This window comes from Protopterus annectens, chromosome 1.part1, assembly GCF_019279795.1.
Source record: "Protopterus annectens isolate FY-2018-M chromosome 1.part1, PAN1.0, whole genome shotgun sequence".
NCBI lineage: Eukaryota > Metazoa > Chordata > Ceratodontiformes > Protopteridae > Protopterus > Protopterus annectens.
This window is the reverse complement of record NC_056726.1, coordinates 178,343,315-178,365,491: the sequence shown is the minus strand read 5'-3', so window position 1 is coordinate 178,365,491 and position 22,177 is coordinate 178,343,315. Positions and strand designations below refer to the sequence as shown.

The 22,177-nt window shown below is 43.6% G+C and overlaps 1 protein-coding gene across 1 annotated transcript in view; it reads left to right on the top strand.

Annotated features, from left to right (window-relative positions):
• The window catches only part of LOC122814320 (heat-stable enterotoxin receptor-like), a 546,595-nt gene extending 524,817 nt beyond the window's left edge, over nt 1-21,778 (top strand). Inside the window, exon 2 of the mRNA XM_044086910.1 lies at nt 21,555-21,778. Within this exon, the coding sequence (XP_043942845.1) occupies nt 21,555-21,778 (224 nt within the window). The remainder of the gene's footprint in view (nt 1-21,554) is intronic.
• The last annotated feature ends 399 nt before the right edge of the window (nt 21,779-22,177 follow it).

The window sequence follows — 22,177 nt, the reverse complement described above, 5'->3', positions numbered from 1 at the left end:
CTGCTGATTGTGCTGATCATCACCTGTTTGTGCAGCCTGTTCACCTTGACTACTCCACTACTGCTTTTGTCCCTCCCAATGTCACCCGGCAGGTATAGACACACCTCTAGCTTAGGCGTGCTAAGGCAGGAGCAATCCTGAGGCACAGGTCTCCAATGTACGTACAGTATGCCTGACCCCCCCTCCCATGCTTTCATCTGTATTCGAGCCCTGCACCAGGCTATCTATACACATACACTCCTGGGATCTGCATCACACCCTGGGGATAAACGGGATTCACTATTGTCAACCTCATCTGCATAGTATAGTCTTCTAATGTATAATTATATGACCCATATCGACCCTCCAATTAATAACCACTGCTTACTGTCGTTCAGATCCATACACAACTGGTTAAAGGTGCCTTACTATCACCATATTCAATGTCCCTTGGTCTTACCAGCAACAAAATAACTGGTGTCTACACGACTAGAACCCGTGACCCTTCACACCACAGACGATGTGCTTTACCACTACGCCATGGCAGATATACATACAACCAAGGTGATCACGTACAGATCATCCAGCACAAGCATTCAATAGTGCTAACGTCCACATACACATATGTATATATCTATGTCTATCTCTCTATATCTACTTATATTATATATATTATATATATATACATATATATATATATATATATATATATATATATATATATATATATATATACATACATACACACACATATACATATACACACACATACATAGATATTGCATTTATATCACAACAGTGGACCACATGACACCAAAGCATTAGACAAGAATGAAAAGGAAACCACATGTGCCACCTGCATTATGTAGTGGTGTTACTATCAAAGCAAGTGTGTTTCGTTGCATCACACGGGTCAGACTGTATTAAGGGTAAGAGTAGGGCTGCTGACATTTACTCACCAGACCTATTGGCGAATGTATGTGTTGACAACCCAGTGCCTTGACTGATTATGCGATCTGTGGACACTATATAGGAAAGCAACAAAACACACTCAACACATCCTGAAGCTAGCCACCCACAGATACCAACACATTGGGTATGACTGCCAAACACACACACCTGTCATGCCTTGGAATCGATCACCTACTTCTTTATTCTATCACACTACAACATTACACAGTTACAGAATGTGCTACCGAGATTACTGGATCACAGCACTCCCAGAGGCATACTTCTAGGTGGGTGACATCATCAGCAAAGGCAAAGATGCCAATAGGGAGTGCATGGAGAGTGAGCTGTCTAAAAACATTACTCTGTCCCCAGACAGCTGGATACAAACACGGCAGGGCTGGGATTAGAACAATGACCTGACTACCTTATTACACTACAGCATTACACAGTTACAGGACACGCTACCGAGATTACTGGATCACAGCACTCCCAGAGGCATACTTCTAGGTGGGTGATGTTATCAGCAAAGGCAAAAATTCCGATAGGGATTGTATGGAGTGTGATCAGTCTAAAAGCATATTAGTGTCCCAAGGCAGACGGAGACGAACACACGGCAGTGGTGTGAGCAGGACAACTGGCTATCTATGGAGCACTATTACAACACTACATAGATACAAGATGCACCACAGACAGTACACCTTTCAAGACAGTCAATATGATCTTCTAGGAATGCAGACATCGACATGGATGCTGGCAGTTACGGTGTACATACCTGTGAACCAGTGTGTTAAATTTAGAAATCCATCCTGAAGTGGGGTATGGCCATCTGATGCTTGGATGACCACTATCGCTATACAGGATAACAATGGTCATGCCCATACACAGAGGCACACAACTGACACAAGGTGTCACTGGGCATGCTCACACACTTAGTAGCACACGTCAGTCTGGAATGCACTATGTGTCCATCTACACAACGGCATACTGGGCCTGCTCACACACTTAGTAGTGAAGGGCTGTCTTGTATGCACACAGATTCTAAACAGGGAAGGGCACAATGTGTCGATAATCGTCATTGTTAGCATGAATGCTGTACGACATATGTCTGAGGGCTGTCTTGTATGCACACAGATTCTAAACAGGGAAGGGCACAGTGTGTCGATAGTCATCATTGTTAGCATGTACACTGTATGACATATGTCTGACGCCGGTCTTCTACACAACGTCTGCTGCTGTCCATCACCTTAGCTGTACCAATTACCTTAGCTGTACCAATCTAAACCTGGCACACTAATACCACCCGTGGTGTTGTTCTGGCAGGAGTGGGTACTTCGCACATGTAGTACCATACATAGATGAAGAACCTGAGACCAGGTAAACACCCTGACACCTACAGGACAACTGCATTGTATGTGTATGCTAAATAGTGCTAGATGTGTAGCGTTCGTAATCATAGTTGCCAATCTAGATCCAACAATGGGGAATACTGACATCTGTGCAGTGAGGAACACCTGGCATAAGGCTCAGTTGTGCACAGTAGCACTACCACTGCATACCTCAGATACAGACATGTGGGCCATAAGACCGTTACGGACCGCTCCAGGTGTTAGTGTCCCCACGTATATGAAGGCCACTCACATGTACTGACCAGTACACTCTCAAAAGCCATCTCAGATGTGTCAGGTGCAGATCACAGTGGTAAATGCCGCACTGTAGTATGTCACCCTCACACATCACCGTGTCCTTGGACCAGCAACACACATCCATACATTAGTACAACACCATGTTACGCATGACCAGTGGACTGTACGTAGCTCTACAGCAACTGTGCAGACTACCCAAGTACTGACAGGGTTCCATCATGTGTTATGCAATGCACTGATACCACTATTCATAACCAGGTCGGCTGTACACATAAATGGGGCCCTGGGTCTTATACAGCTGTAACAGATAACTGTTGCTGTACACCAGGCAACACACCCATGTTTGGATGTGACATACATGTAACTGCCGTGGATATGTACATGCCCCACACACACACACACAACACATATGCACATAGCATAGCTAATGCTGTCCTTCGTGCAGCCACGTTGCTACAGTGATTACATGCATGCACATGGAAGGTAGGTCCATGGCTGCTCAATGCTAACAGTACATAAGGTAACAATGTTGACTGAGTTAACATTCCCTCTGTACTGGTTACCCATGACAACTATCATATCATACAACAGTCCATGTGTCATGTATGTCACACATGTTCACCAATTGCAATGCATACAAACATGGCTACATGACAGGAATGTAGGACCTATACATATGTACATGTAGTGGTGTGCATTCAGCTACCATGCATGAGCAGTAGCTGATGTTTGCAGTTCATCTGTGTCCTACTACAATGTGCAGTTGCAATGCAGTCCCATCAATGACACCTGTACATGGTGAAATACTGACAATACAGTAAGATGCACATCAGGTATGGATGGATGTGTGTACATAAAGTGGTGGGCCACCTTTGCAGATGGATGTTTGCTGAAGACAGCTCACAGGTGTGTCACAAGCCATCCTACCATAACATGTGCAAACAGTAAGCTATGTTTCCGGTAATTGAAGGTGAAGATATACAACCTACACAGTGGTCAGGGTGTCACTGACTGCAAAGCAGTTGGCACCTGTAAAACTTAAGTCCTCCCATGTGCATATAGCAGCACACTTGCCGAAGGTAGCGTCGGTACACATTGTAATGTGGGCAATACTGCTGCATGTCTGTCAGACGTATCAGAAGATAGCAGGTGTTTGATTCACAGTACTGCCATGTGTGTTTGCTTGTGTGACCATATATGCCAGGTATGGTGGGGAATACATCCCAATTATTACACACCCCTGTACACTGTTGTAGAGATCTGTACATACTGCAGTGTAGACAGCAAGACATAGGCAGGGATGGTGTGTGTATCACACACGTTAGCTATCTGTATGTGCATGACATGTGTGGACTCCGGTGTGTGTATGTGTTTGTATGTATGGCTGTCTGGTGCATGGAGTGAGGATGTATGCTACCATTGAGAACAGATAGGGCCCCTAACCCCTCAAGGTGATGCAATCTACTACCCTGTGGATGCCGTCAGTCTTATGCATTACTGACTACCTGTACATGTTCATTCTCTGTGTCGCATCATGTGGGTGCACAGTACTGTAATGGTGATTACCACATAGGCAGGGGTCCTTACCTAAACACTATCAAGTGTGTGTTACAATGTTGTTGACCCAGTGAGTGTGGGCGTATTACTGTGTGTGTCTGTGTATGTCTGTGTGTGTTCACATCCTGTAATGTGACAGTGTTTTACTGCTACACAGTGAGTCCTCATGCTATCAACTGGCCCCTACCCTTGACATCCGCTAGACTGCTGTGTAAACCCCCTGCACCATGTAGTTGTACCTGTGATGCCACCTGGTATGGATGTCTCGTCTCTAGCCACTGTAGCCTAGTACACAGCTCACATGCTCCTGGATCAGTAGGTGTGTAGAGATCTATGGAATGTCAGCCTTTCTAACAGTGAGGTTGAGGCTACGTACAGCATGCTGGTATTGACATCCCTGCCTGTGAGTACTCCACATTGGCACATGTGAAACTGCAAACACTGGTACTTAATGGCACATGCAATTAGACCTTAAGAAGGGAAGCAGGGCATCATTACCAACATGCTGTTACTGTTGTTACCAAGACACATACTGTGAACATAAAACAATGCATTCTAACCGCAAACACTGTTATGTAATGGCACATGCAATTAGACCTTAAGGAGGGATGCAGGGCATCATTACCAACATGCTGTGACTGTTGTTACCAAGACACATACTGTGAACATAAAACAATGCAGTCTAATCCTGTACTACATGGTATGTCTGCTGCGTGCCAACAGTACACAACAATTGTAATATACACCTATCTCACTATTCTGTTCACCCTGTGCATCAGACCATATGAGCATGTCCCAGCACTGATGGTGTGGATGACAGGAATGCGGCACAGGCATCATCATATGCACAGGGTGATAATGTTTGCCAGGGGCCTAGGCTGCACCAGTGGATGACATCATGTGTGTGGGTTAGGGCCTGTGATCTACTTGGACATGTGTGGTTATTATGCATGTGGGTGTTGGTGCCCTACAGATGTTACTGGTGTGTGCGTGTATGTGTGCACACAGTTCTGCCATGTATCCGGCCTACACAGGGGTATCATTGACAGCTCTAGATTGTACAGACCAGGATGTACAGCTCACTGTGTCCGGCCATGGCCATGTGACCTGTGCCTGCCAAGGGTTTCACAGGCACTACCAGACAGAGGTACAGAATGGGTACTGTCCGATGACACATGTCCACTGGAACCATGTCCACGCTGGGACCATCCAGGGCCACGTCCACATGGCCTGCTGTGTCCTGGTGTGGACAGCGCAGCACCAGCTGCACTGCTGCTGCTACCGGCACTATGGGAGCGGGCATGTGAGGTAGTTCGTTCGTGTAGACCTGCACCAGGTGGTGTAGCTGGCCTACGTCCACGTGGCCTAGGCCTCAGTCCTACCAGATGTTCCAGCACAGACAGCTCACGTTCATGGATTGCCATGCTACAGTCAAGGATTCCAACCATGTCACCCAATCGCCTGTCCAAAATGTCAGCAATCTGCTGGTGAGCATTTGCCAATGCCTGGATGTTTTCATTTAAAGAATGGATAGCAGCACTCTGAAGCCTCTGCCCTTTTCTGTTCTGCCGTTCAGCACGTGCCTGTGCTGCCATTACAGTCTGAAACATGTGTCTGGTGACACCAGCTGCTGTGCTCTGTTGTGCAGGTGCATGTCGGCCAGGGATCCTCCTATGAGCAGCACTGGCCATATGCCTGTGTGGCACATCTGCGGTCATTTCACTGACACCATGGTGTGACGACACACCTTCCGTATCCACCACACATTCCTGTTCCAAGCTAACATGCGGTAACTGTCCTTCCTCTATGGCCACTGGTGATGGGGTATGCGTTGGCATGAGAACTGTGTGCGGGGAAGAGGGGGATATAGGTGGGATGTCAACCAAAGGCACAGATTCAGCCCCTGACAACCCTGCCGGCACCTCAAGCATATGTTCATCACTGCGAGAGTCTGTGGGGACACTAACATCAGATGGACCGCAGAAGGGCAATGCACCTACATCACCTGTGAAGGCAAACAAAGACTCCACATTACAATAGAGACAGACACACACAGACACACACACAGACAACCATGCACACACACAGACAACCATGCACACACACAGACACACACAGACAACCATGCATGTGATATGACAGAAGGCATGCAGCATGCATGTGATACAGCAGATGGCATGCAGCACAGACATTAACAGTGTTAGTCAGATTACATCCCTGGGTTGCACACAACAGCAAGCATGTGTCATAGCAGAAGCCATGCATTTCACACAATCATGGTAGTAAGAATGCATCCCTGTGATACACCATGTGGACCAGCACAGGTTAACAGTACACATGGCTGATGTGAGGCATATGTTCTTGACATTAACATGTAGTATGACATGTAATCTGCTGATGTGTGCAGTGACATGCATACATGTTTGACACAATGGTGTCCTGACACATGTATAGCGGTGTAATGGTGTCACATTGCAGTGTTGTCTGTATGCCCTACAGATAGAATGACATTTTAGCAGATGTGTATGACCATTGAGGGTGGTATGAGGTGTCTATATTGCTATACAGTGTGATGTACAGACACAGTGCCATTGCATGGAATTATGAGGCGTCTCTATTGCTATACAGTGTGGAGTACACATACAGTGCATAGCCATGACTGCGTGCATACACAATACATACATACTGTGGATTGTGACCCACGTCACTGAGGTGTATACACACTAAACCATGCTGTGTCATGTATGACAGGTCACCGGAGGACATACCGATGACACCCCTGCACAACTGCTAACATTTCTTAGCTGTCTGTCAACCGTGTCCACACATGACAGACTGGTCAATACACCATGTTCCACATGACATTTATGTACCACACACATGAGGTGCATGGCTGACAGTGATGTCCAACAGCAGCAAGGGAAATGTATGGTATCTCTGGCCTGATGTGGTGTCTGTGTATGTATTTGGAAGCTGTAGAGGTGACTACTTTCATGCTGTGACACAGTCATGATGTGCAACACATTGTATGTGGTTGAATTAAGTGACACCTCCACAAGCTGTGCACAGGCTGTTAGGATGTCCAGTGTTCCACATCTACTATATAACCATTCAACAAAGGCTATAGATGGACCATGTGTAGACAATGTGCAACAGGGTATACACACATACACATCACATCTGCTGTGTGTTAATACATGTCTCTGGCCATCCTCCATGGCCATGTGTGAACATGTGTTGGCCAGATGTGTGTGATGGCCGTCTATGTCACATGTCTGTGTTGTCCCATATGAAATACACCCATAGATGTCAGGTACTCCAGTGTCCACAGGGTTATACAGACAAAGGGTTGCATATTTGGTATGTGGGGTATGTTTTATGGGATAGTGTGACAATGTTGCAGCTGGACCACTACATGTCTGGGACATGTCAGATGGCACATCACAATGTCTGCATTCATTGCAGGGGCACATTCCACAATGGTGAATCATGTGGGCTGCCCATATCCCAGCTCACTGTGTAGTACTGTTTGCATACCCCACATGTGTCATTCTGATGTATAGTGTATATTCTTACATTGAACAATGCCTCCACTGTTGTATGGACAGCTGTCCACACATCTAGCAATGACAGTTACTGTGGTTTCATGTTGGTGTTTCATTTGGTTTGTATATATTGCACAAGGGTAGCCAGTGTGATTGATGAAAGCTGCGACCTGTATATCGTGACTGGGCCATACATACCTGTGACAGGTCAGCAGACATCATCACCCATACTGGCCACATGGTGAATAGATTTGTGCATTCACATGCCTGCTACTGATAACTGTCTCACCTGCAATGGACTGCTGTCTCTGCGGCACGCCAGAGGTACCTGTATAGGGGTGACACAGCAGTTTGATCATTATCCATGACTGTATGTCAGCTACAGGGTGCACTTTGCATGTTAACACATTCGCCAGTACAATAGCATATACTATGGAGTATGCACATGTGTGCATACACAGGGTAGCATACTATAGTATGCGGCATGTGTGTAAACATACCTTGCATATGATGTTACATTACATAGTGTACAGTGACACATGCGACTAAATGGGATATAATATTTATATGTGCAATAGTGACTTACCAGGCAACGCCAAGCTCTGTGGTTGGGCGACACCCTCCTCCATGATGGCAGCTAGAGTTTGTGGATGCTGTTCTGATGGGGTCCCCAGGCTGGTGAGTAGCTCCTCAGTAGGTGTGAGTGGGGGCTGGGTTGGTGGCCCACCACCTGTTCTACCTTGTTCCCTGGCGATTGCATTGGCACGCTGTTTCGCATGTCGGATCAGGTCCATGCAGTGTCTGTGCACCTGCTGGTAGGTGCGGTTATGGCCACCCACATCATTAACCCTCCTGCGAAGTTCCTGCCACAGGTCATCACGCTACTGGGCATGCTGTGGCACATGGCTGAACACTATCTCATAGTTATCATGGAGGTATGGTATGAGGGCATCATCCTCCAAGTGGCTATATGCCGGCAGTCATGATCGAGGCATTATCTGTAAGACATAATGATGGAGACAGGTCACAGCATCTCAGAGATGCACAGAGATACAGATGCACATTCATGTGTACTACATTTAGTACTTATGAACAGTTGTGTTTGCAAATCATCATGACACTCACATGACTGACATGTTTGTTTCACACACATGTAACACCCGATGGGGATTGGATATTATCACCATATATGTGTGTCACATTACATTACATTGCTCATACTCCATGTGAATGCTGTCTTGATGTGGACATGTCTGTTTGCCTGTACTGGTGTTCTTACCTATCAGCACATGCCTGGATGTGTGCACATTAATGCTGTTGACCTTGATGCTGTGTATATGTCACATATCATCACATACACTGCCTTCACGGACATGGGCAGTGACAATGCAGACATGCGCATGGAAACCTTTACATGCATGTGTTTTGCCATATACATTTACACGGCACTGTACAGCAGTTCAACATCCTGCCACGTATCGCGTGTGTTGCACATGTGATACACATGGGACAATGGCTAGCCGGATGGTATTCGCAGGGATGGTTATCAACTATAGCATGTACGGCCAAGATCATATAGTAGTGTGTATGCCCTGGGCCATGTATGGGCATAGGATATCAGGTTTTCTAGCTGTATCCGACAGCCATGTTCCCGCCAACAGGTGAATCTGTGCCACATTACTGATCCAGATAGTCACTGATACATCTACTATGCGGTCGTCGCACCATGTATGACAGAGATGACATGTGCAGCTTTGCTGGACAGGGTTGCATGGTATGGCAAGAGTATGTCACATCTATGGCATAGGGATCTGTCCAGCACGTGGTGACCCTTGTACTAGGAAGGTGGCTGCCCACGACGTATGTCTTTCAGATCAGGATATGTACATGTAGCATGTCCAACATCACAGTGTTGCACATGTCTTTTATGCAGGGTAGGCAGCATGCTGCATAGTGGAGATGAGGATTGTGAAGGCTGGTGTCACCCATCCAAGCATGGCCAATACCCCTTAAAGGTGATATGTGATCCGATATTGGTCACGTGAGTGCTGAGTATGGCTGTCCAATGATCTCCATGCTCATGGATGGCACCCTGTCATGACTTGGGTTGCCTCTTATGACTACCTAATAGGCCTGGTGATGTCACTAGCTCAGGGAGGTAAACTGCACAGCACTATCCCTTACACACAGTGTCCATAATGTTGACCGCTGCCTAGGTAGTAGTTAATGGGTACAGGGTTATTAACATAGCGGTGACAATGCAATAAGCAGCTGTCAGATTGTGCAAATATGTCACGCACCTCCTCACAAAGCCTATGCTGTATGTTCTCCACAACACTGAGTCAGCTATTGCTCCTAGGTCATGGCCATTCACATTCTCACATATGCAGATGCCTCACATTTGTCTGTGTGGTATGGGCTACAATGACAGGGGAGTACAAAACATTAACCCTGTTTTTCTGTAGCTGTCACTGGTGTGATATGCACATGTCACTCAGACACCTTTTGTAGTGTTGCTTCTGTGAACAGGCCACTGGTAGAACACTCCTGTGACATACGAAGTTACATCTAGTATACTGAGTGTAGATGGAACATAGTATGGGTGATGATGTCCTCTGACCTGTCACAGGTATGCTATGCAGTGTGTATTCATCGGTACTGTCATCTACATCTGTACTGCTAACAACATCTACGTTGCTTAAGGTTCATAGGCTTTCAGACCATACTCAGCAGGGTAATAGTGCTGTGCCTCCCATTATGAGTGGCATCTCCACTTTGTGGGTTGTGATAACTGTTAGTGTGATCCATTCTGTATTTTCACAGACTGCCATGAAACTATGTTTTACATGGCAGTGTATGTGCAGAGCAAACTGTTTTGCCATATGTGTATTATACGACCAGGGATTTGAACAGGTCACATGCAGCTGGAGTGTACCTTGTACCATCATAGTTATGGTTACAGGGGCTCTGTAGTGTTCATGGATGTGTGATTGTGTACCTATTGGGGGGGCAGTGAGTTTATATTATCCAACACCCTATCTGTATTGCTTATTCATGCTCAACACTTGTTCAGAACATGTACACACTTCATGAGCTACTAATTACTATATCACTCAATCCTACTCATTTCCTACAGGTAAACACTGTTTGTCCTTACATTTCCAGCATGCTTACAATACAACAGCTGTTGTACACACTTACCTCACATATCTTGTGAGAAATAGTTGACTAGACAGGCATGTCCAAATGTCAATTACCAGTGTTATTGCCTGTCTATATGATGAATGTGGACAACATGAGACAATATAGCAATTGTCTCATGTACACAGTCAATGCTCACCTCCTACCATATGACACTACAGCCTGTGGGAGATGCACATATGTAGCCATGCTGGAGGTAATGCTCTCTCCAACCCAGACTTACTCTGACAATCATGTGGGGATATTAAACATTTGCAGCACACCCCACTCATCACATAGTCTCAGTAGATCTCCACCACCACAGGCCACACATAGTAAGAGTACAACATTTGCGGAGCCTCTCCATACTACTCTATGTAGGCAACAGAGGCAGCCCCCATCACCAAACACAACACCAATTACTTATAGCCCACAGACTCCTGTGTGCCTGTCAACTACAGCCAATAGGGTGTTATAACATATCCAACACACTAGTCATAGGTGACTCTGTAGGCGGTCACACTGATGTCCCACTCAGCAGGCCACACAAGGCGATAGTCACTGTCATCTGGCTGTCGAGTAACAGGATCCACAACATAACCTATGCACTCAGGTCACTCCTCAACAGGTACAATTTGACTGTCATTCTCCATGTTAGTGTGAATGCCCTGAGATGTAACTTCCTGGACTACATGTACAGGGTCATGCAATAGCTCTCCGATCTTGTAGCCCAGGCAGGTATCGCCCAAGCCCTGAGAAGCAGTCTGCATTAGTCCAGACTGATGACACAATACAACAACAGAATTATTCACTTCAACAGTTGCCTGTGCTTCTGGTGTCATTCCAAGGGTATCCAGTATCTGTCTGCTTTGAATGACATGGTCGACAAACCACAAAGCTTTAGCACAGATGGCCTGCACCTGTCAGCGCTGGGATTATGGGTAACATCTAAGGCTCTTGCTGCTCCTATACTGCCTGTTTTAGACACATTTCAAATAACATATTCACCACCAGAACAGGTACAGGCAAGCAAAACCTGAGGGTATTGTTACTCAATGCTTGACATCTTCATCTCAAACGCACTCATCTGAGGCACTCCTTATAATGGGCCAGTTCGATGTCTCTGCAGTGACTGTGACCTGCTTCTAGGCTCCGGAGAGCACCCCTGCACTGACAGGCTATTAGGCAGACCACACCTTTCAGTCATGTAACCAGGACCGGAACACCCACAGCAGAGGTGTGTCCATATTTCACAGGGATGTATTTCCCCGGGCCTCTACTGAAAATGGACATATATCCAGCTAGACTAGCCTGGTCAACAAATGTAAAATAAAATAAAATAAATAAATGTACACACCTCCATGCTGGTTGCTTAGCACGATGCATCAGAGGCAATCCAAGTGCAACTAACTGTGGCCAGAACTGCTATACAAATTGTAGCTTGCTATGGATTCCACACCATACCCCACAGTTAACAGCCCTCATTTCTTGGTGTACTGGAAAGTAGGGTTCAAACAGGAACTACTGATCTGACACTGACACTACCCCACACCTAACTGTGATACCTACTCATGTACCAACACATTAGGCCAACACTTTCGTGGATTAATAAACTCCATTTGGTTGGATCAACCTATACACACCACCGCCAAGGCCAACAATATCCTAGACCTGGACATTACCAACATGCGTGACTAGTGTTACACACCTGGGGTTATCCCCTCGTTGGTCAGTTCCGAATGTTTGCTAATCATCCTTGTCATCCACATCTTGGCACCACACCCTTCACGGAAAACACAGTACAATATTTCTACAAAGTCAACTTCACGCTTTGTATGATGGAAGTAGTAAATGCCATGACACCCGTGCATATGGACAATATAGTTACAAACGCGGAAATATTCCCAACTGCACTTCAGTAGCACTTACACAACTGCATGGATCATGCTATCCCAGACAGAGCCATGACAATACGCACCACATAATGGACGCCACTCTGGGGGTCCACTGCCATGGACATAATGCACGACAGAAGGAGACTGTTGCAAAGTAGGGTACACTCCCATGGGTGTGGTAGCTCCCTGGTCAGCCTCAGTAGTATTCTGGGATCCCTTCTTACATCCTCCAATGCTACCTATGTAAACATTACTGCGACACATTCAAAGGACTACCACTAAGCATTATGGAGGTATGTCACTACTCTTGATGGCAATACCCACATCTGCTCTGACATACAATGGTTAGGCAGAAACATTACAGAACCAACTGATATTGGCAACAACCTGGCAGCTAACTTTACACCCCTCTCACACCCTAAAGGGCCCGTATCTATACAGGATCAATGCAGAGTCCCTGTGGTCACAACTACGCAGTTCAGACCTGCTCTCTCTAAAGCCTGGAACACACACTCCATGTGACCATCCAACATCCCAGGCTGTGATTTACACAAACCTCAGAATGACATGGCTCTCCACTTGGGCACCAGATTCACTAATAGCCTTGTATCAGGCATTGTGGACCCTGAATGGTGCACAGCAACAGTTATTACACTCCACAAAGGTGGCACCACAATGGACCAGAGGAACTATTGCCCTATACGCCTGACTAGACTGTTCTGCAAGGCTATGGAGAACATCATCATGGAAGTCATTCACAGAGACATTGTTGGCCTCCAAAACTTTGATACCACCCAGATTAGATTTGTTAGGGCCGCACCATGGCTCCTACACCTGGTGGAGTCCTTTGGGACAGTTACCAAGGTACCCTTGGTCTGAACACTCTTCTCCTCCTTCGGGGCCTGAGGTGGTTGTCAGCATCATCCTCCACAACACCTTCAGTCTCCAACACATGCTGATGAATCCCAGCTATGGCAGCTCCCAACAAGTACATTGTAAAATTTCCCCATCTGTTTACACTGATGGTGCAGTGTTTGGGAATACACAAGTGTGTGTGTAAGGTGCCTTCACACTTTATACTATTGTGCTTTGAACACTGATGATATCATAGGGTGTGTATGTAAATTCGGAGCTGCAAGGTATCTTGTGTTTTACCACAGATACTGCTATTGTGCTGCCTTTGGTGTTGAATTACATTTAGCTGCCATGGATTACCTCTTGCCCTTGCCTCAACGTTTCTTAATGATTCCCCTCCCATTGTCTGGCATGCATCTAGCAGCCTGCTTTCTTGTTTTGTAATTTCCAGAACCAGGATTGTCTTGCGAAATGTGTTCTATTGCCGATCTACTGCAGGTTTGCTTTGCTTGGCGGTTACAGTTCTCTTTTCTTTGCAATCCAACACCTCCTCTATCCTGTTCTGCAGGTTGCTGCTAGCAGCCTTGTTAGCTGCCGTCAACTGCCCACTGTGAGTTAATAGGTGTTAATTGTTCAGTTGTACTCCAATTACCCTACTACGGCATTTCCTTATTGCCTTCCCCTAAACTTCCTTTTTGGGCTGTGGTGCACGGCGCGTGAGTCCGCTTACCGGGTTTCGGGCACGTTTTTATCCACGTACACATGCACCTTTGGGCACCATGTGTGCTCTCAGCTGAGCAAAGCTATACCTACATCCATGCCCCTGTCCTGTGGCTTTGCTTAGCAATGGGCAGCCCAGATTTGCATTGCTCCAATGTGCTTACAGCTGCAGTGGCACACCTCAGTGCTGATGTCATGTATTCCTCCAGACCACTCCTCAGTGTTGTAGCTCTGTGCCGTATTGTACATCCTTAGGCCGGCGGGACATTTGCGATTCACTATTACTTGCCTCATTTGCATGGCATTGTCTACTAATTCATAGTTACCGTGCTGAACACTGTCACAGGCCCTTAGCAACCCTTACAGCTTGGTTGTGGTGTGGCATGCATACCATTGACTATTATGGTGAAATCTTGATTTGGGTTACATTGCTATTTTATGACATTTGTATATATTTTCTTTGTGTTCCCATTTGCGCACACATGCCCTATGGTTGTACTTTGCATTACTGTGGCCATGACATTAAATGTTATTTTTTATGTGTTGTACATCTTTTCTTATGCCATTGGCTGTATATTTAGCCATTGGCATATGTTAACTTTGTAATACATGAGTCTGGTCCGCTTCCAAGGCTCCGATGTTCTGTTTGTCAACATGTAAACCGTTTTTTTTTGGTTTACATTTCTGTAGGCTTACACTACACCTGTGCCACTTCATGAATCACTATGTACCTTCATTTGCATGCTACAGTACTGCGCATGTGGTGATTTGCATACCTACATCGGGAGCTGCGCAGTTCTGGCGTACGCTGGTAGTGCACATGGAATTGGATCATACCTGAATCGCTCGGCAGCCATATTTGGCGTTATTCCGCCTACGCTACACCTGCGCCTGGCACAAGGTTCATGAATCCCGGGGGGTATTTTAAAAGGAGTGTGTAAACTTTTTATATCCACTGTATATATTAGTAGGGGGTGTAGGGGGCACATCACCCCCGCTTTGGTGGGTTTGATGTACTGTGGTGTGTGTGCCAGATGGTCTGTTGGCCAAGTAATTTTCTTATACGAACTGTAAACTGTCATAAAACAAAAAAACACACACACCACTCTGTAATAGAAAAATATTCGTTTTACTGGTGTCTTCAGTACCTCGGCTTATGCCTTCAAGGAATAAATTTTACACTAAAGCAGCCTTTTCTTATATACTGTTTAAACATAATTCAATTAATTACCTCTGATCACTTATTCAATTGATCATGCTAATATGCCATTTCATTTTAAATACATTTATTTTACAAATACGATTTCATGTATATAATGCTTTCTGTGCAGATATGTGAATAATAATTCATTTAATACTATAAAAAATCAAATAAATAAATAAATAGTTATGCTATGTGCAAATTCATCTTTTAATTATACTTTTTTCACAACATTCAACCATGACCAAATTTCTTCTTATAAAGAGTCCTCATGATGTATTTTAATTTGCATTTTGTCAACTCGCAATATGACCAACAGAGTTGTTAATCATTAATGTATACAACCCTAGGTTATTTCAAAACATACTGCCACAAATGTCATTTCCTTCCCTGGGAAAGATATTTGCTGATTTGAATGTTCAGACAATGGCCATTCGGTGATTTTGGTTCGATGAACATCGATTCACTGTTATTAGACTTCGACAAACTAATGTAGACCCATACATACACAGCTGGTGTACCTGACATACAGGCTTAGATGGCCTCCCTACAGGGCCCAGTCCCTCTGACAGGAAGCGCATGTATGTATAGAAGAAGGGCAGTCCTGATTGCTGCCAATTTTAGAGTAACATCTTGGCAAACACAGGCAACACAGTTATATACAGATAGACTGAGGGGGATATATGTTTGTAGGCATAGTACTGCTGTCTTCAATACATTACACTGTCATATACTGTTCACAAAGCAGGTTGTCTTCATAAGAAAGGACAAGAATGTATAGGGGCAGGTAGTTCTGATATTCTGGACTGCCTTGTGGCCAGTACAGTTTATGTACCATGAAATGCACGTACATGCATTATTTATTGCTACTTTTAGGTACACTACATTTCTGTACAAGGGCAGACATTCTTAGGAAGTTAGATAAACACATTTTTCCACACTAGTGCAGAATACTGTGTAGCTGCTTAGTGTTGTTTATGGTTACACAAACTGCTGCTATAACTGCTGTGCACGACTGCCTATAACTTCACAATCACTTAAAGGTTTGCATGTCTTTACATTCAAAATGGTGACCTGTTCTGTATAGCAACAACTTTATACCACTTTGCCTACTAGATAGACAAATGAGACCAGGTACCATAATTATTATATGCATTGCTTTATTTTGCTGACATGCATATGCAGCAAGAAGTGGCAGTAAGTGCTTAGGTAAGCAGCTAATTTCTAATACTTATTGACTCATGCAGGAGACCTGCACAGGTATGAGTATCTACTTCTGAGCCGCTGTAAGCTGTACCACTCATGATTCAGAAATCACACTGCCTGTATGATTCACTGGTTGCATTTTTCTGCCTGTGAAAGGGCTACCAGATTCAGAGGATATTTGCATAGCAATAGTAACTTCTGCTGCTGCCCAGTAGAGAGCACCTGCTTGATGCACAAAGAAGATTGAGATTATGCTGCATCTCCTACACGGTCTGTTCATGAAATGGATATTGGGACCCTGGGATGGTCACTTTAGAAAGGCTGAGGCCTGGTGTGAACTGGCTGAAGTGCTCAGCAGAATCATAGCTTCTACAATGATAGAAGATCAGTACAGACCTCATAATGATGACCTGAGACGCAACCATCTTGAACATCGCTGTGAGAGAAATGAAAATATTATGCAATAGCACCTTTATGATACTGTGTGTGTGTCACTGTAGACTTTTTCAGCACATCTTCTCAATGTCCTGCACAAACATTTTCTTACTATAAGCTGACCTTTCTCTCACATTTCACAGAACAGCTGTTTGGACCCCTTTGTGAATGTTCTGTATAATTCAGGCAGAGGTGATGGCAGGAATTATTGTAATATTCCAATGATAATATATACTGTGTTAAGGCAGGAAACTGTTATTTTTTGAGATTTTACAGAACCATGTGTGGGTTACCAGTATGCTACCTAGAGTGTCCGTTGTGTGTACAACATTCATTTACCTCTATGGATCTGGGTACTTATGTGTGGAGGACACACACATGCCTGCTTCCTGGGGCAGGGGTTATGGGATATAAGTATGGGACTTTAGGATATAATTGTACTTCTCTTACCTTCTCCTCTGCCTTTCATAGTTTACTTATGTGACCCTTTCAGCATAATCATAGCAGGATATGAACTGTTTTGGTTGCTGGAGGAGGTAGGAAAGACAGTGGCTACGCAGGGTTAGTCGTGTTGGCATATGCTGACTTGTGTTATACATATAACCATTTAAATGGTAGAACAGGTTCATTTATGGCAACCTTCTTATTTTGTCTCTACCACACACCCACACAGGTGGAAAAAAATGTGTGGCTCTGCAGGTGTCACAACCATAGCCCAACCCTGCTGAGGCTGGTGCTGGGGAGGGATGTAGGCCTGGGATTACTTCACATGAAGAGGTTTCTCAGCAACCCATTCCCCATTGCCTGTGGCAGCCCAACAGTAGATGAAGCAAAGGGAAGACACTATGGCTGAGCGAATGGTGGATAGGGATATGCACAGCATGGAGTTTCTTTTGAAGCAGATTGCAGCTTTGCTTATCTGGTAGGCCCTGGACATTCATTGCCACTGGCTACCCTAATCCATCATCTGGTGATGGGTCACAGCAGTGTCCTTATGGGCAAGGCAGCAACCCTTACACTGCTTGTGTGTGACCCTATAACCATATTGCTGTACACTCCTTCCTGCTGAGTTCAGCCCCATATCTTGCATATTGTGCAAACCTCCCCCTCATCATTTCTCTGCCCACTGTGTGTCTCTCTCCAGACTGTGATCCCCCCTTTAGTGTGTGCACATCCATCCCTTTTGTACTGTTCTGTGTTTCTGTTTGTTCCTGCACACTGACTTACCCTCTTTCTTTCCTCTGTTTTTCTATCACCTTTCCCTGTCATCTCTTATCTTTAGACCTATTCCCTAAAATAGTTGTCTTGTCTTCCCTTCAACTGCACCCTCTTATATGTTATTACTCTGTGTGCACCTTTCTCTGCTACCTTATTCCCCTTTTCCTATTTTCCTATATACCCATTTCTACCCCTTCTATGCAAACAGGTGTCTTTGTATGTAAACACATACCCCAATAATTGCCATTATTGTATAGCTGTGTATTGCTATATGCTGCTGTTTGTTGTCCTGCTGTAGGAGTGCTAGTATTTGTAGCATTGTTTCCATATATAGCACTGATTACTTCAGATACACAGTAGTTTTGTAGTAATGCATTCATCTCCTGCAAGGGTTGCCTTGCGCCATTGTCATACCTCTCAACCTCTTAGAGCAAGAAACCTAGACAAAGTCATAAACAATGGGGTAACAAAGGCCCCAAAACAGGAACAATGTTTAAATATTGTTCTTACAAACTTAGAAAGTTAATCGATTAACAGGTTTTATGTTACCTTTAATTTTCTGAAGGGTATGAAGTCTGAGGGTTCCTATTACGTGATCAAAGACGCATTCTGTTGAATACATCTTGATCAACCATAAAAGAATGAAATGGCAAAATAGTGAAGCAGTTTTTAAGTGAATTCTTTCCCTGAAAAAGAATTTGCTTGGCCGCTTCCATTACTTTGACATTTTCGGCATTGTATTGCGATCTCGGAGTTGGTATATTTAAGTAGGGGGGTGGGGGGCACAGCCCCCCGTGTTGGGGGGGGTGAAGCCCCCCACATTATGTACTGTTTTAAAGTTTTTTTGTTTTGTTTTATTTTTTGGAACAGCAATTTTTTTTTTCCCTTGGAAAAAAATTGCTGTTCTGGGGTTTCGAAATTGTAAGCTTTCGCTTACATTGGGTTGATTAATCATCGTTAGCTTATTTAAGCATTTGATGATGTAATATAGGTTCATAGGTTCATAGGTAAGTACTAGGCTATCTGTCCGAGGGCATCTATAAGCCTAGCCAGAATGTGTTGGCTTTCGCCGCCCCCTTAGATTAGACCCGAAGTCTGAAACTCAAATGTTTGTCAGTATTTATTGACATCAGTGTTCAACAATTTGTCAATAATTTGACAGAAAAATCACAATTTTATGATAAATGGACCAAAAATATGAGGCAAAAATCTGGACATTCTGTGAAAATCTATGCAGTTGAGAGGTATGCACTGTGTACCTCTTTATCTGCATGACCGTGTTTTCATGCATCTTTGCTATGTTGCTCATTTGTTTGGAACTGAATAAAGTTAATTGCTCAGAAGTGCTGCACATTCTACTTTATTCATGTAATTATTTCTATTCAACGCCACAATGCTGTGCGGGCTGTGTGTAGGTGCACATTACATTTCTATGAATTACAGACATATACCCAGAAATGGTATATAGGATAAATTACTGCTCAGTACCCTTCAGACAGACTTACAAATTCTCCATCAGAATATATTTTACCATTATTTGTTAGCCAGTCTTTTACAAAACAAATTTCTTACTTTTTGGTGGTCAGTGAAGCACATAATATATTCCAAACCTGTTCTTATTCATTTGATAGGTACTGACACTGCTTATGTACTGATGTGATTTTAATATGTGATATATAATCCTGTAACTGTATTTTATAAAGTTGACTTTTTACTTCACTTTGGAACTTTTTTTGTAGGGTCTGTACTGTAAACAGTCCTGGTAGAGTTGGTCTGATCAAGATAATATACACAATAAATGATTAGAAAAATAAGCAAACAAATACACACATATACACATATGTATGTATTCTTACTTGTGTTTTGCTGTTTCCATGAGATGGTGACTACATCAGTTTATTAAGTGATTATATCCTGACAGTCAAACATTTTATTCTTAATAATGCTCATATTGTTAAAATATTTATTTAGTGAAATGTTAGTAATGAATTCAGCAAATCAGGTGATGTTACCAGAACTTGAAAGCTGATTTAGCTGTCAGAATGCAAGCCTGTAAACTACAGGCCAGATAAAGAAACATAGTGGTAGACCTCCATGATCAGGTCTTCCAAGCCCCTCTGCCCCTGCTCAGTGAAAATTACAAATTTAGAAAAGGGCAAGGGGGTTCTGAACTAAGTAGTTCAGCATGCTTTATGAAGCACTGAAATAGATTAGCTAAACTGCTATTTCTCAATGATTCGCTGTCTCTAGCGACATGACATGGAACTGACATCAGGATGGAACTAGCATTCACTGAGCAGTTCAGAGGGCAATCTGGTAATTTTTTATATTATAAATGCATTAGCGTGAAAAAATATCAGCTGTACCCTTGCACTGTGCATAGTGTCTTCAGACACAAATTGCTCTTGGCAAGAGTGCACTTGTTTTAAAACTTGTTGCTGGGGATGCCATAAATCTTTACATGCAGTACTGAGCCTGCATTGGGCATTGGACCATGAGGAGCAGGCTAAGCATAAATGGCTCAAACTGATCCTACAAGCTGCTGATGGTCAGCTTCTTGCAATTTTATGAATTACAGTCAGGCATCACACCTGGGCTTAGTTACACCTATTCCTTTTGCCTAAATGTAGGGCTTAATAAATCAGATCCTGGATGTGTTATTCCACAATAGTCCCTTGTGAGCTGGAAAATATAGGGCATGCTATATGATTTCTTTTTATATATACAGTTATCTTACCCTAAAGCTGAAGACCATCTCACTGTGATAAAAAAAATAATTTTGCACCCTTGCTAGGTGAGGTAGATTAAGTAATAGGAAAGAAAATTAAGCTTTGTTTAACATTTTGAATTAATATCGCATGAAAGTGTATTGCAAACCAGGTGAATCAGAAAATAGACACAGAAAAGCCTATGGAAAACAGAAATATTCAGAGTCTTAGGAATCGTACCTGTTTCAAATAACGCACCCCATTACAATGCATTTTACAGAAGCAGTAGTATTGTTCTTAATAGTTTCTTAATAGTTTCCATTATTTTTAAGGCTAAGGCTGCATTACATAAAGGGATGTAGCCCATAGTCAGACCATGGTTGTTTTGATCCAGGCAGATAGTATTATATGACTCATTACTGTTATGTAGTAATAGCTACTTTTCATTTGTTGTTTTTCAGGATTCAATATCTCACTAGAAGCTTCATATCATGGGTTTGACCCCCTCATCTATACAAATAAAGGCTGCGCTGCAAGCACATGCGAAGGAGTAGAAATACTAAAAAGCTTATTTGTGAGTATGTTGTTTTTCAATAAAGATGGATGCTTCACTGCTAAATGTAGTTGTGACTATGTGTTAAAAATTGAACAAGAACACGTCATTTTTTGTCAGCTTTGTTACTGAGACTGTAGTTAGACTAGAAATGCTGAAGAGCATTAGCAGCTAACATTACTGTTTCAAGTATAATTTATGGCATTAACCTCTTTGATGTTTCTGGTCACTATAGTGTCAGATATGTTTAAAGGGTATTGAAGTATGGGAGTGTGAAGCTTCATTACTCTGTGTAATTTTTTTTGTGACCATGGGATTGGTACATGTATGGAAAGACGAGGGGGCGGGGGGTACTTGCCTTCTTCAAACAAATGATTATTTTAATTGTGAATGTCAGTATTAGAGTGACATCAAGTTAATTTTTTGTTGGTGGACACACCATTAGTGTCCTTCAAGTTTTGTCATAAGTCCAGTTAAATCACTAGTTACTGCTTAAAACAGATTTTTCCTTCTAGTTATCACAAGTTATAA